General features: G+C 42.5%; 1 protein-coding gene across 2 annotated transcripts in view; it reads right to left on the bottom strand.

Moving 5' to 3' along the window:
• Positions 1 to 16,495, bottom strand: part of vldlr (very low density lipoprotein receptor) — a 43,620-nt gene that overhangs the window by 11,994 nt on the left and 15,131 nt on the right. For both annotated transcript variants that reach the window (XM_060908256.1, XM_060908255.1), the window contains exons 3-7: positions 14,265 to 14,387; positions 9,271 to 9,393; positions 4,584 to 4,955; positions 4,112 to 4,234; positions 3,657 to 3,779 (exon numbers count right to left, since the gene is read on the bottom strand). In XM_060908256.1, coding sequence (XP_060764239.1) covers positions 3,657 to 3,779; positions 4,112 to 4,234; positions 4,584 to 4,955; positions 9,271 to 9,393; positions 14,265 to 14,387 — 864 coding nt within the window. The remainder of the gene's footprint in view (positions 1 to 3,656; positions 3,780 to 4,111; positions 4,235 to 4,583; positions 4,956 to 9,270; positions 9,394 to 14,264; positions 14,388 to 16,495) is intronic.

Genomic DNA, 16,495 nt, shown 5'->3' with positions numbered 1-16,495 from the left:
TACTGGGCGGCACGGTGGTGTAGTGGTTAGCACTGTCGCCTCACAGCAAGAAGGTCCTGGGGGTTTGAGCCCCGGGGCCAGCGAGGGCCTTTCTGTGTGGAGTTTGCATGTTCTCCCCGTGTCCGCATGGGTTTCCTCCGGGTGCTCCGGTTTCCCCCACAGTCCAAAGACATGCAGGTTAGGTTAACTGGTGACTCCAAATTGACCGTAGGTGTGAATGGTTGTCTGTGTCTATGTGAGCCCTGTGATGACCTGGCGACTTGTCCAGGGTGTACCCCGCCTTTCGCCCGTAGTCAGCTGGGATAGGCTCCAGCTCACCTGCGACCCTGTAGAAGGATAAAGCGGCTAGAGATGAGATGAATTTTTATACTAGTTTCATACAAGAGAATGCACATTCACCTGTCCAGGAACAAACTAATGTTACTGGTGCTAAAATACCTGGAGAGAACACCCCTAGGATTGTCCCTTTACTTATACAGACTTCTCGTGCAGTAGGGGGAAAAAAGAAAAAAAAAAAAACACGCACTGCTGTGTGTTTTTTTTTTTTCCCCACCCAGAGAAGTAAGGGACACCATGTTCATTGCTCTACTGATAGTGGAGCTTGCTGAGCGATGAACTAGCTAGTGTTGACCCTTTCTCATGTTACCTGCCCCGTTAGTAGGCGGGGCTTGCTGAGCAATGAACAAGCTTTTTATCTGTATCCTATGAACTAAAATGGGGCAGTCAAGCAGTAATGTTAGTCCAACACAGTAGCAGAGATGCTTTCACAAAGGCAGCCACCATCAAATGGTGCAGTTAGGGTCTTGTTCTCAGACTTGACTGATCAGTAGTGGACTTGAAATGGATTCAACTCAATTTCCTTTAATGACTTGGACTTGAACACTGGGAACTTGAGACTGGACTTGGACTCAAGGTTTAGTGACCGCTGTAACACTGTCCTCTGTGAGAATATAACAGTCCCACATTTGTAATCAGTCAGAATAACATTGTGACCCTTCTCTCAAAAAGGATGAATGGGCTAAAACTATCACCTAAATTCCCCACAAAGCTAAGCCCCTGGTCACACTACAGCTCGTGATAGGTTTGCAAATACTTAATGAAAAATTGGTAGCATTGCCACCAATTGCGCAATACATTGCAATTGTTAGAGTTGTTTTTTGGTGTCTCCACCTTGTGAGTGGCCAAAAGCATTGTGGAAAGTTTCAATGTATGCACTGAAATCTGGTGCCAATGTTTTTGTTGGCAAACTAAACAGCGAATACTTGCAGAAGGGTTTGGGAATATTTCCTGAAACTCCGGCCTCTTGAGATGGATGCATCTCAAATCCATGTCCCTGATGCTTGTGGGAGCCTCAACACAGTGGCTCAGTATAGCCCAACCTTCCCTGAGACTTGAGTGCATTTACATTCAGGAATCCTTCAGAGCATGTTGTGTGCACACTTGGGACCCAGTCGTTATGGGAAACACTGGATGCTGATTTGAGCGCAATCGGCACACACATAAGGACACTTCATAGGGACTTTGCAAGTATCCTTTCAGGTATGCAGTGGTAGACAGATCTAAGTGCAGGAGGAGGATTTATTAGCAGGTGTGATTTCCAAAACCAAAAGCAGAGTCAAACATGGCTAGAAATAAACGTGACTGATACTTCAAAGATTCTGTGTCCTTCTACATGCGTGCTATTTGTGCTCAAATCAGCATCAAGTGTTTCCCATAATGACTGGATCCTGTGAGTGCATGTGGCCACTTGAGCACACAAAGGCATGACAGTCAAATGTTTGCCTGGTGTGTGACCACAACTTTTGGCTCACCTGTACATCAAGTATCACCACCAAAACTCCATTTTTCATCAATAATCCATCAAAGCATTGCAAGCTGTAGTACGACCATAGCTTAAAAGTGCTGGAACCCCCCTCACTGTAAGGGCCTAATCATTAAGGCCTGTACTTCTCTCAATGCATGCCAGGTCATCAAATCACCATTCTAAAGATTAGGTTCCACACCACTGAACTCTAAAACATGTATGTCTTTGCACTGAGGGGTTTAACAACCTGCAGCCCTACTACAATTCATCATTCTAGATTAGTTGTGTACAGACTGCTCTTGCTGAAAGTCATGTCCAGTTGAGTCTCTTAAGTCACGTGAACAGTTGCTTCCAATTTCCTTACACATCACAATCTTTACCATAGGTCTAAATGCAGGCCACTTTAACCATTATTCCTGTTGAAATATGAACCAGTTGAGCAGCACCACCACAATCAAAAACCCAAATTAAGGGAATAGCTTTTGGAAAAATGGTTTCCATCTCTCCAGTGGAGTTCTAAAAACTTGCAGAATCCATTCCAATATCCCCTTCGGACATGATGTGTACAATTGAACACATGAAGTTCCACAGCATTTTTCCTCGTGTCCGAAAGGGTTAAACACTTTTTCCAGCTCAAGGTAGCCCAACACCTTTAATCTGTATTTATTCTTTCCACAAAATCAAGTCGTACATGAGCTGATGCAGACAAGGCATGTAGCACCATGTTGGCTATAAGCCATGTACAAGATTCAGTGCGTTTACATGCACATCCAAATTGAGCTACTGTTGGTAATCGAGCCAAGGGTCCCAGCAGGGGTGCCAGAGAAATCCAATCCTACATGCACACAAGGAAATCGAGCTATTGTGTGAGGTACATTGTGCACCTGAGCCACAGGTGGCGCTACACGCCCCATCATGTTGGTACACTTCCGGTTGTCGTCATGAAGAGCTATTCAAGAGTATAAACAAAAAGTTATCAGTTCCGTGTTCACAAGAAGAACGACGATGAGGACAGCAACATCGAGAGATGTTGTTCCTCCTGACCTCTTCTGCTGCTCACTACTACTACTGTTGTCATGCCAACCAAGGTTGTTGTGTTTCCTGGTTGTGGTCTCATCACTCCTGGAAGGGGCAGTGCTGAAGTAAGTAGCTCGACTACGTAGCTCGATAGGGTTTACATGCACGAAGTAGCTCGGCTACAATCGCATAATCTAGGTCACGTAGCTCAATTACAAGAAATCCAGTTCGGTTCGATTTCAGCCGAGCTAAGGTGTTTCCATGGCATTTGGAACTTCGATTTCAGTCGAGCTATGGCAGAAATTCGATTTTCTCTATGTGCATGTAAACGCACTGACTGAGTAGAACAACTTGTATCCACATTTATTGGATTTTGAGAAACTTTTGCAAATTCGGTAAATAAAAACTTTACACAAGACATCCAACAAAATTTCCACTTAGAATGTAAATAAACCGCAAAACGACAGGAGAAATTTGTGAAAAATGCTATAATTCTTGAAAGATATGCTCTTGCCATCAAAAACTTATTCCATATTTTGTTGCTTTTTTGTATTTTTGGGGGGTTTGAGTTTTTATTTCATCCTCAGTTAGTTCAGCAACACGCGCCACCATTTTGTTTCTCTAGTCACAGTATAGGAGCTGATCGCCTAGTAGTAGAGTAGCCAATCAGAGCACACGATTGCTCATATCAAGTGAACGTGGATTATACTGCATGTGTACACAGCATCTTTTTAAAAAAACAAAAAAAAAACAAAAAAGACCCAACTTGACTTTTGTCACTTATTTCTCAAAAGTAAAGCTGTTCCAGAAACAAACTGCATTATTTTCCACTTACTGCATTCTTTTATCGGTTCGTCGCTCCAGTCACTGCAGTCACGGACCTTGTTACAGACTTTGCTCATCTCAATACATTCTCCACTCCGACACTTGTACTTGTCTGGGCTGCTACACCGAGTCACTACACCAGCAAATGAACAGAAGAGAGAAAAAAAAAAAAGTTATCGTGAAAACTACATCACACATCTAAAGCAATGGGCATTAATAAATCATGCACATGGTTTCTACATGCCAAGCCAATCTGCAGTGCGAGACTGAAACCCTAAGGTAATACAAATCAATTACAACACTTCTAGATTTCTGCAATAACCAGGAGGAACTGTATATTGACTGGATTTGACCCAGTTTCTCACATCTTGTGCACATTTGACCTAATTTACAACAACCTGTCTATAAAAAGGGTGTGTAGAACATCTAGAGATTGGAAAACGATTAGTGTTTCAGTGGCCTCACGGTTTTTGCAGTTGTCTTCATCCGTGCCATCGGCACAGTCTCGGAAACCATTGCACTGCCGGCTGCCATGGATACAGCTGCCATCGTCACACTTAAATTGGTCTGGGCGACAAGCACGAGTAGCTGCAGGGGGAGTGGAAAAAGTTACGAGTCACCTTACAGGCTAAACCATGCAGGAGAGCTGACCTCTAACAGCATGCCACACACACACACACTCCTTATCTACTTGGCGTTCCTCCAGTTTTGGCACTTGGCCAAAGGCAGTGGCTGATTTGTAACCTTGCCTTTAAGCAGCTGCAAGCTCACACCTACGGAATCCCAGCCAACAGCTGTGTAGTGTGATTACATTACAATTGTATCACTGTCACCCAGTCAGAGTCCTGGGCTGCTTCACAGTGCAAACTCTTGGTAAATACCAAATACAAAAACCACCCACATCTATTAAAAGTCACCATAAACCCAAGCTACTCACGGCAGTTTCTTTCATCGCTGCCATCTTTACAGTCAGCATCTCCATCGCAGCGCCACTTGGGGTGAATACATTCTCCTGAGCCGCACTGTATCTCGCTTGCTGAGCATTTCACGGATGGTGTAGGGTTCCTCCCACAGTGCAGTGGCGATTCATCTGATTGGTCCTGACAGTCTACATCATTGTCACACACCCAACCAATAGGAATGCATGATGCATTGCCACACTGGAACTGGTTTGGGCCGCAGGAGGAGGGAGCGCAGCCCAATTCATCAGTACCATCACCGCAGTCATCCTCACCATTACACACAAAGTTCTGCGAGACACAGCGGCCACTGGCACAGGTAAATTCCAGAGGAGAGCAGGTAATATTACCTAAAGGGGGGAAAAGGTATGCAGGCTTGTCAGATTCAACAAATTATACTTCTCTACAGCACTGGTTCCCAATCCTGGCCCTGGTCAGGCAACAGGTCAGGCTAACCCCAAGGAATCACTGAACTCTTTCTCTCCCCCCCCCAAAAAAAAGCCCCCACCCTACAGGGCTTTCACAGACAGATTTTTGCCTTCACCATATTGCCAGGCAAGCCAAGAAACCGCTGCAACAGCTAATAATGAAAATTGAGACGACTTCAGTCAGTACAATCTCTTGGAAACAAAAAAATTATACCAGCAGATTGTGTTACATCCAAAAACAAACATGCAGGCATCACAAATCCATACAATTTACCCACAAATGCATTTTTTATTCTGCACACTGCACTCATGCTCTGTTCACCACTTCAGGGGGATTCTATGCAGAAGTGGAATTTCACCGTGCTTGAGTGTACATGACAAAAAAAGGTTTCTCAATTTACCCACAAATGTACTTATTCCACTTGAAGTATTCAGCAAACCAGCTACCAGATTTGGGATACTACAACATCCTGAACTATTTAGTATTTGGAATTTCTAAATACACTAGAGACATTAAAGGCTTACAAAAGTACAGATGTCTACCGATATTTTGAGGCAGGTTTCATGGTGGAATTTTATGGGAAATTCCTGATAAAGAAAAATACCTTATGAAAAAGGTAAGCAAAAACATGGACTTCTAATAGTAATAAACAAGCCAGGGCCTAGATCTAGCACATTTTAGTGTTTAGCCTCGTCGACATTATCAGTATATAAAACAGGCTGCTAGTCGAGCCAAGCATTAGATCTAATGAAATATACATTTTAACATTGCACTAAGCTTTCACACTAACCAGATATAAAATGCTCTCCATACACACGGGAAAGTTATCATCCAGTCTTCCTGTTTAACAGCAGCTTGCCATTTTTCTCATCTTTCTGGGTTCACCAAGAAGCAGTAAAAGTCAAACCAGGCTCATCTCCACATCTGTTCTCGCATCCAAAAGCACTACAAGTCTCTGGCATTGTTCCTTTAGATGCAACTGCAAGTTTATCTTTAGAGGTTTACTGAATTTGGCTTGTAAAATCACTTGCTTACACTTGTGCCAGTTGCTGGGAGAAACAAAGCTTGCCAGGCAATATGGCTGTCTAAATAAATCTGCAGTTGTGCGGTCACATGAAAAGTCCCCTATAGCTTTAGAACGTCATGTACTGTGCATTCTGCCTCTTAATCCATTAAATATTTTGCATTTCCTCATCTTAAATAACTCATCGTAGCCTGGTAAAAACTAGTTCTATTCAGACATACTGGAACCTGGAATTAAGGCCACTTGAGAAATGAGCTTGTTTGCATGTCATGCTACTGTCTGCACTCAAGTCAAAGTCAGAGCTCATTCTTTAACTGCATTCAGACAAACATGATTCATTTATTCAGCTGTATTTCTAATTTTGGCAACACTTAGTTTGGAATTTGATGAAGGATACAAGTTATTCTACAAAATCAAGTCACACGAGCTGATGACTGACAAGGCATGTAGCACTGAGCTGGCTATAAGCCATGCATGACAAGACCAAGTACAACCCCGATTCCAAAAAAGTTGGGACAAAGTACAAATTGTAAATAAAAACAGAATGCAATGATGTGGAAGTTTCAAAATTCCATATTTTATTCAGAATAGAACAGATGACATATCAAATGTTTAAACTGAGAAAATGTATCATTTAAAGAGAAAAATTAGGCAATTTTAAATTTCATGAAAACATCTCAAAAAAGTTGGGACAAGGCCATGTTTACCACTGTGAGACATCCCCTTTTCTCTTTACAACAGTCTGTAAATGTCTGGGGACTGAGGAGACGAGTTGCTCAAGTTTAGGGATAGGAATGTTAACCCATTCTTGTCTAATGTAGGATTCTAGCTGCTCAACTGTCTTAGGTCTTTTTTGTCATATCTTCCATTTTATGATGCACCAAATGTATTCTATGGGTGAAAGATCTGGACTGCAGGCTGGCCAGTTCAGTACCCGGACCCTTCTTCTACGCAGCCATGATGCTGTAATTGATGCAGTATGTGGTTTGGCATTGTCATGTTGGAAAATGCAAGGTCTTCCCTGAAAGACACGTCGTCCGAATGGGAGCATATGTTGCTCTAGAACCTGGATATACCTTTCAGCATTGATGGTGTCTTTCCAGATGTGCAAGCTGCCCATGCCACACACACTAATGCAACCCCATACCATCAGAGATGCAGGCTTCTGAACTGAGCGCTGATAACAACTTGGGTCGTCCTTCTCCTCTTTAGTCCGAATGACACGGCGTCCCTGATTTCCATAAAGAACTTCACATTTTGATTTGTCTGACCACAGAACAGTTTTCCACTTTGCCACAGTCTATTTTAAATGAGCCTTAACCCAGAGAAGACGTCTGCACTTCTGGATTGTGTTTAGATACGGCTTTTTCTTTGAACTACAGAGTTTTAGCTGGCAACGGTGGATGGCACGGTGAATTGTGTTCACAGATAATGTTCTCTGGAAATATTCCTGAGCCCATTTTGTGATTTCCAATACAGAAGCATGCCTGTATGTGATGCAGTGCCGTCTACGGGCCCGAAGATCACGGGCACCCAGTATGGTTTTCCGGTCTTGACCCTTACGCACAGATTCTTCCAGATTCTCTGAATCTTTTGATGATATTATGCACTGTAGATGATGATATGTTCAAACTCTTTGCAATTTTACACTGTCGAACTCCTTTCTGATATTGCTCCACTATTTGTCGGCGCAGAATTAGGGGGATTGGTGATCCTCTTCCCATCTTTACTTCTGAGAGCTGCTGCCACTCCAAGATGCTCTTTTTATACCCAGTCATGTTAATGACCTATTGCCAATTGACCTAATGAGTTGCAATTTGCTCCTCCAGCTGTTCCTTTTTTGTACCTTTAACTTTTCCAGCCTCTTATTGCCCCTGTCCCAACTTTGAGATGTGTTGCTGTCATGAAATTTCAAATGAGCCAATATTTGGCATGAAATTTCAAAATGTCTCACTTTCGACATTTGATATGTTGTCCATGTTCTATTGTGAATACAATCAGTTTGAGACTTGTAAATTATTGCATTCCGTTTTTATTTACAATTTGTACTTTGTCCCAACTTTTTTGGAATCGGGGTTGTAGAATAACTTGTTTTATCTGCATTCACTACATTGAGAGCATTAATTTTTTGTAAATTTGATAGATACAAATTTATACAAAGCGTCCGACAAAATTTCCACTTAGAACGTAAACGAACCAGTGAAAGAGTAGCAATTTGTGAAAAATGCCAATGATTTGGGGGGGGGGGGGGGGGGGGGGGGGGGAATACATTCTTACCATCAACTACTTTTATTCCATATTTTGTTGCCTTTTTTGTATTTTTGGGGGGTTTTGTTTTCAAGTCCCCCCCCCATTGGTTCAGTAACACTGCCTTTTTTTTTTAAAAAGTCAGTTTTTTGGCAGTTGGCAAACCAACCTAAAAAGGCACATTACCACCACTGACTGGGCTGGAGTATGGAACAGGTGGTATGGGGTGGGTGGGTTTAAATACATTATTTTAGCCATTTCTGTTTCTTTTAAAATACTTGATAGATATCTGACTTGATGCACTCTGCCATTGTTTCTCTCTACTCATGGTATATGAGCTGATATCCTAGTAGTAGCCAATTGGAGTGTGATTGCTCATATCCAGTGAATGTGGATAGAGTAAAATCTAATATACCATATGCTAAGATGCACTGGTAATTCCGGATTATGTAATTATGGTACATTTGATTGTCAAGCACCACTCAACTAAGTAAAGAGAAAGGACATCCATTGTTACTGTAAGACATGAACTATCAAAGCATTCAATCAGGTGGCATGTTCAAACTTTTGACTGGTACTGTGGGTAATATCAAAAGGTATTTTCTGATCATCTTCCACAGTACCCCCATACTCCCAACATACCAGATTCTCATCAGCCCTTCCTGAGTTGAAGTGGGCATATCTGAGCAGTAAACCCCTGAAATGTGCAGCTAAGGGGCTTCTCCAGGACCAGTGTTGGAACTCATTAGGTCCTTCTTGCATTGAATCAGCAACAATCCAGGAACACTTCTGTATTCCTGAAACCGTTTCCAAACCATGGCTGACTCACCCTTTGTCGCATGTAATAAATGGTTACACTTGCATCATGTGACACCTAGGGCTATGTACTCCAAGCAGTTTGCTCTGAAGCTATTCCAGTCAGTCTACTCTTCACAAAGTATATGCTAAGGCAGGCACCGACTCACCGCAGCTAGTCTCGTCTTCTCCGTTGTCACAGTCTCTCTCGCCGTCACATTTCCAAGAGACAGGAATGCACAATGTGGAGCCTGTGCCACAGCTGAACTCATTCATACGGCAGCTTCTGGTGACTGAACGAAAGAGCAGCAAGTTAGACAAGACTTTAATATGCTGGTTTAAAAAGGCTATGAAAACACTTCACTTAGTCCTGGGAGAATTATTCTGTAGCATTTGCAGTCTTGTACAAATACTGGACTTCCCTGAAACACTCCCAGGAGCCAGTAGAACTTGAATTAGATGGTTTTGAAAAAACTTAACCTTAAGTCTTTCTGTAAACTATTCTTTCTTGGGCAAAGGTTAAGGACGTGCTTAATACCAGCTTAAAAAAGGTTCAGCTGGAAGCAAATCTATTCTGTAGAACACGGAGAAACTACATGTAAACCATTAAGGTGATGATACACGGGGCAACTTTTTGGGCAATGTTGCCGAGCAATGTTGCTGGCAACGGGCAACTAGGTGAGACAGGGCAACTTTTCAGGGCAACTAACAATGGGCAACAACAGTTAGCAATGGCAGTTTACAGTTAGCTTTAAAAAAAAAAAAAAAAAAAAAAAAAAACGATGTCTTAATTTTTGCTGTGACCATTTAATCAAGCTGTCTGTTGTTTTTTAGAGCTTTGGTGAGGTAAATTCCTCCATATAGAATATTAAAATAACTTACCGGCGTAAAAACAGATGAGGAGTCTCTCCATCTCTTCACTCTACTGACACTGAGCGGCCGCCATATTTGTTTGAAATTTCTGATCCGAACCTCACTGGAGGTCACATGACTCGATACTTGCGTTCTGATTGGCTTCTCAAAAAGTTGCCAGAGATTATCAAAACCATTCAGAAAGAAACAATGTTGCCCAATCTCAATAGAAAAGAGTCAAAACGCAATTGCCCAGCAACATTGCTCGGCAACATTGCCCAAAAAGTTGCCCCGTGTATCATCATTACTTGGCGACATGAAATCAGATTTTATCCTTTGGGAACAGGTTACAATAATACAGCCTTTGAGTCCAAATATTAAATAACCATGAAGGGATGTTTCTGATTAAACTAGTGCCCCAAACTTAACCTGAAGGACATTTTACCCCCATGTTTGTTGAAGGTCACCTTCACAGTGCAAGTTCCCAGTCACAAGTCAGAAAAAAGCTTTTTTTTTTTTAAAAACCCCACACCCCCTACACAAGCCATTCCAGTGCTCAGGACACTCCTTCCAAAGATGTGACTTCCAACACATACACTGATCACCACATGCACAAACGCGCACGTGCGCACACGTTCCATTTATTACCAGCTTTAAACAGCTGCTCAAACAAGAAGCATTATGGACACCTGCCACATGGGAACAGAACATCCAATGCATAAAAATACCTTGCTGGATTGTGCAACACTCAAACAAAATACAATGGGTTAGTACACATGTATATGAAAATCTCATATCATCTCTAGCCACTTTATCCTTCTACAGGGTCGCAGGCAAGCTGGAGCCTATCCCAGCTGACTACGGGCGAAAGGCGGGGTACACCCTGGACAAGTCGCCAGGTCATCACAGGGCTGACACAGACACAGACAACCATTCACACTCACATTCACACCTACGCTCAATTTAGAGTCACCAGTTAACCTAACCTGCATGTCTTTGGACTGTGGGGGAAACCGGAGCACCCGGAGGAAACCCACGCGGACACAGGGAGAACATGCAAACTCCACACAGAAAGGCCCTCGCCGGGCCCAGGGCTCGAACCCAGGACCTTCTTGCTGTGAGGCGACAGCGCTAACCATTACACCACCGTGCCACCCGTATATGAAAATCAGACATTTAAAAGGATGTCCCTAATGTCTGATTGAAAGTATGTCAAGATACATAAAGGTTTTGTTCATTATAACCAGTGGTCAAATTTATAGGGACAGTGGGTTCTAGCAATAGGTGACCATTTTACCAACAAAAAAAAATAAAACCCATATGGTTAACATATTAGCCAGTCAACTAATGCAATAACCGATTTTGCTGTAATTAATCTGTGCTAGCAGCGCTGACAAATTGTTACCCTCACCCAGGATCTTTTTACTTTCTTATTCTTCTAGAATTCATTTAGGATGCCATTTCTCCCTCAATTTTCAACCAAATTTCACATGAACACCTGGGCTGAATTAAGTTGCTATGACTTTTGGTGCTGATCCAGATCACCAAACTGGAATGATCCATGAAAAACAGGCTTCACCCCCACTAATCATTCTCTTACTGTTCTGGATCTACAGGGTACGGTGACCAGCTGCCCCAGTTTGCAAGAGCTAACGCAAACCACGGTGACTTTAGGTCACAGTATCTATCTAGTGTTCAGTTTGCCATTTGAAAATGTTGAAACTTTCATACTGAAACAGGCCACTTTAATTTAAAAAAAAACAAAAAACAAACAAAAAAACCCAAAACCCACATCCTCAGTTGGTGCATGCATGTTTTGTCCTGCAAGGAATATACAGGCAAGGAAAATGATCAAGGACAGGGTGGTAAGATCTAGCCCGCTGAATAAAAAGTTTATCAAAGATTAACCAAGATCTTTTTAAAGTGGCGATTTTAAGGAGAACTGAAGGCAAATTTATCAAAATTCTCATTTTATTAAACATAGGAATGCATTTCTGACAGCTATTTTGTCACTGCTATAGCAAGTTATGAGTGAAATATGCTACGTAATACATCAGTCCATACGTCAACGCAATGGCCGTAAATGAGATTCGTTGAGACCTGTACGAGACATGGCAGGACGGAAGAAAAACATACAGCAGAAATCAAAGTCACCAACATCTGCCAACGTTGTCAAGAGACGCACGCGCCCTCCTTCGAATGCTGATGTAATCAAGCTTGAAGTTTTGTTGGTTTTGATAGCAAATCAGGAAAGTTTGAATATACAAGGTTACTAAAACCGAAAATGTAACTGAACAACATGTTAAGAAATAAAGTTTAAAAATGACTTAAGTTCCCCTTTAATTTACTTATGTTCAGCTTAGACCATGTGCCCACCGTAAAGGTCTGACAGTTAGCAGTCATTATAGAAATAATGTACACGAACAAACCTTAAACTTCCAACTGGCCTGCTGCTACAGAAAACTAATCAACACACCCTGATCAGATTTACACACACACACGTGCAAAATTACCACATGCCCAGTAGCCCAACGCTATCAACTTTTTCGTCAGGCCATAAACTATAAAAAGTAGTGAGTCCGTCATGCCACAAACATTGACCTGCCCGTGAACGTACATTTTGACGGTTTCATGCTTGTATTACCATGTCCCTAACACGACACGTCCACCTTTTGCAAGGATTGTTTTCATTGGTTATTTTGTCAGATATGTCACAAATCTGTAAAACGAAAGCGAATCAGCTGCCATCTCTTAAATGAGCAGTTTATCACATTACATTTTGCCGACATTGTGGTGTGAGATTTTACAGGGAGTGCGCTTTTTCGCCTTTTCGTGACAATCATGTGGAAGTTTCTGGGTTTGCCTGAGGAAAAAGAGTGAAGAAAACCAAAGAAGAAATCTAAGCTACTAAGAAGCGATATGAGGAAGAAAAGCAGGAGAGGACATTTAAACCAGGTTGGCTGCAGACATACAATTGGTTGTTGTACTCGTACACACCAAAAAAAAAAAAAACCCCACACACGACGTTTTGCTGACCTTGCCATTCAATTTATGGTCCATACGTGGTTAAAACACCCGGACTGAAAACTGACAAATATCACAAGTATGCGAATGCTCCTCTTGTGTTGGGCTCACAGAACTTAAAAAAAAAAAAAACACTAGACGTGCATCAGGCATCTGAGGGTCATACATTTACACTGGCCATCAACTTTTAATGCTGGCCATGAACATTGAAAAGTTAAGAGCCCTGTTAGCCATTTCTGATTTTCAAGATATTTCACACACTGACACCATCTCTGTGCAATCGGATTATTAAAATATCAAAGATAAGGATTGAAAAAGTGAAATAGGATCATTTTATGAATGAGGATCGCGTCACACACCTCAGAGCTCATTCCTGTAGACATGACACGAGGTACGGTATCTGACCTTAGGCAAGTTCTTCTTGCTAGGCCTGATCAAAACAGATTGCTCGGATTTCTCAGTGAGGATTAAGTGCTTTGTAGTCAGATCTAAAGAACGCATCTAAAGCGGCATTAGAGAGAGAAGTGGGACGTAACCTGACCAGAAATGCTGACTGATTTGCTGCTATTACCATAAACGACACTGCTGCTGAAATCAGGTGAAGGGACATCTGCATTGGGAGTGACTGATTTGGAAGCGCAGCAGATGACAGTGACTCATGGGAGATGGAGCCTTGTATGAAAAAAAAAAAAAAATGCAGATTTTCGAGAATAATTTTCAGACTCGTTCTTTTTTCTGATTCATTCTCTCTCAACCCCACCTACTCAATCACCCACTGATGTGAACCAAGCAGCTCCTTCTATTGGAATTTGTGCTATAGTTTGCAAAACGGGGCGGCACAGTGGTGTAGTGGTTAGTGCTGTCGCCTCACAGCAAGGTGGTCTGGGTTCGAGCCCCGTGGCCGGTGAGGGCCTTTCTGTGCGGAGTTTGCATGTTGCTCCGGTTTCCCCCACAGTCCAAAGACATGCAGGTTAGGTTAACTGGTGACTAAATTGACCGTAGGTGTGAATGCGAGTGTGAATGGTTGTCTGTCTATGTGTCAGCCCTGTGATGACCTGGCGACTTATCCAGGGTGTACCCTGCCTTTCGCCCGTAGTCAGCTGGGATAGGCTCCAGCTTGCCTGTGACCCTGTAGAACAGGATAAAGCGGCTAGAGATAATGAGATGAGTTTGCAAGACACCATACTTTAATGCACACTGATTAGGTGGCCTTGATAACCTCTTTTTACCAACTGTTCAAAACAGGAGTCAGACACAATGGAAACAATGCAAAACCTATTTGACTCACGGCACACATCTGCGCTCTCATCTGAGCCGTCTTCGCAGTCAGGTTCACCATCGCAGTGCCATCTCTTGGGGAGGCACTGACCGTTGCGGCAGACAAAATCCTGCGCCGCACACGTCTTCCTCACTGCAACAGAGATGGGATTAAAATTAAAAGAGTCTCGAGGGTTTACATTTCAGCCTGGTAGCCTGATTAAAAAGTATGAGGAAAATGAAACAACAAGCTCAGCAAAGATTCTGCATCAGGTGCAAAAATCATGGCCCAGAACATGTCCTCTGCTTATTTACTGCATTCACATACACAAGACTACAGAATACAAAAATGCTACAGATAAATCAGGTTTTTAATTACAGGTGCAAGCTGAAACGTGAATAGATGTTCCTAGAGATTTGATAATCATAATTTCAAAGATACCTTTGAAATACTATACTGCACATCATATCTGACCAGTTTCTTCTAGCTTCTCCATCCTTCTCGTCTACATTTTTTATGACCCAGAAAGTCTGCTCCACAGCCAGCCATGACCAAACTGCTCAGATCTGTGCTTCATACACAAGACTGATTATAGGACAGGAGTGTCCTCATTGAGCTTACTATACACCTCAAATGAGGACAAGTAAACCTATACTTTCATGTCAACAGTCATACCCTACAAGTTCACAAGGAAGCCCGTCTCCCCCTTGGCACAAAGCCCAGCCCTATTATCAGTCACTTCATGTCCACTCAGGGTACAAGTGTGCACTCCAATGAAAATAGGCTCCTGTGGCTAGAATAGTTAGAAGTGCCTGGAGGGCTCCCGAGACATAAATCAGCATGCTCACTCTCAAAACTAGAAATTTACACCCTCACTGGGTTAGATTGTGGAGGAGTGCACACTTTGGGGACAACATGCAGGAAGGGATTGGAGCCTTAAAGGAACAGTCCACCGTACTTCCATAATGAAATATGCTCTTATCTGAATTGAGACGAGCTGCTCCGTACCTCTCCGAGCTTTGCGCGACCTCCCAGTCAGTCAGACGCGCTGTCACTCCTGTTAGCAATGTAGCTAGGCTCAGTATGGCCAATGGTATTTTTTGGGGCTGTAGTTAGATGCGACCAAACTCTTCCGCGTTTTTCCTGTTTACATAGGTTTATATGACCAGTGATATGAAACAAGTTCAGTTACACAAATTGAAACGTAGCGATTTTCTATGCTATGGAAAGTCCGCACTATAATGACAGGCGTACTAACACCTTCTGCGCGCTTCGGCAGCACATTGATACGGAGCTCAGATATCAATGTGCTGCCGAAGCGCGCAGAAGGTGTTAGTACGCCTGTCATTATAGTGCGGACTTTCCATAGCATAGAAAATCGCTACGTTTCAATTTGTGTAACTGAACTTGTTTCATATCACTGGTCATATAAACCTATGTAAACAGGAAAAACGCGGAAGAGTTTGGCTGCATCTAACTACAGCCCCAAAAAATACCATTGGCCATACTGAGCCTAGCTACATTGCTAACAGGAGTAACAGCGCGTCTGACTGCCTGGGAGGTCGCGCAAAGCTCGGACAGGTACGGAGCAGCTCGTCTCAATTCAGATAAGAGCATATTTCATTATGGAAGTACGGTGGACTGTTCCTTTAACGACTCCACCAAGTGTTACACTAATAAATTACACCATCTCACTCATATCTGTGCCACCACCATCTTCACACACTGTTTTCCCCACCCCTAAAGTCTATGACCCAGTTACCATAGATACAAGGAGAGCTGGATCATCCAGGGGACATTATAGCTCCCAGTGTTTAATCATGCACATCTGTAGTATGCAAGCCTGGTTTGTGTCAATAACAAGGAACTATGGCACCGCACTTTTTTTCCTCAGCGTCACACAAATTGCATCAGTGCTCTCTCTAAACTAGTAAGAGACTCCATAAAAACTGCAGAGTTCCAAGTCCACATCCTGCAGTTTCCATACAGGTTCACTGCACTGAAACAAATGGGGGCATTTTCCTTAAAAGGTAGACTGCCTTTCAGATTTTTCAAGGTCATAAAAAAAAAACCTTCCCCAACATGCAGTTATTTTGTTTAGTGAACCGAAAGCTAACTCGAATCAGACTTCCAGTTTTTATAAGGGTTTTAAAAAAAATGTAAAAATAGAAGTAAGGAATTTAGGGCCATGTGGCCCTAAATTCTGCTATTTTTTTCCTTCTTCAGCATGACCCAATTCAAGATATTACGTCGTGCATCAC

Source organism: Neoarius graeffei, chromosome 25 (genome assembly GCF_027579695.1).
Source record: "Neoarius graeffei isolate fNeoGra1 chromosome 25, fNeoGra1.pri, whole genome shotgun sequence".
Classification (NCBI taxonomy): Eukaryota; Metazoa; Chordata; class Actinopteri; order Siluriformes; family Ariidae; genus Neoarius; species Neoarius graeffei.
This window is presented reverse-complemented; position numbering and strand designations above follow the sequence as displayed.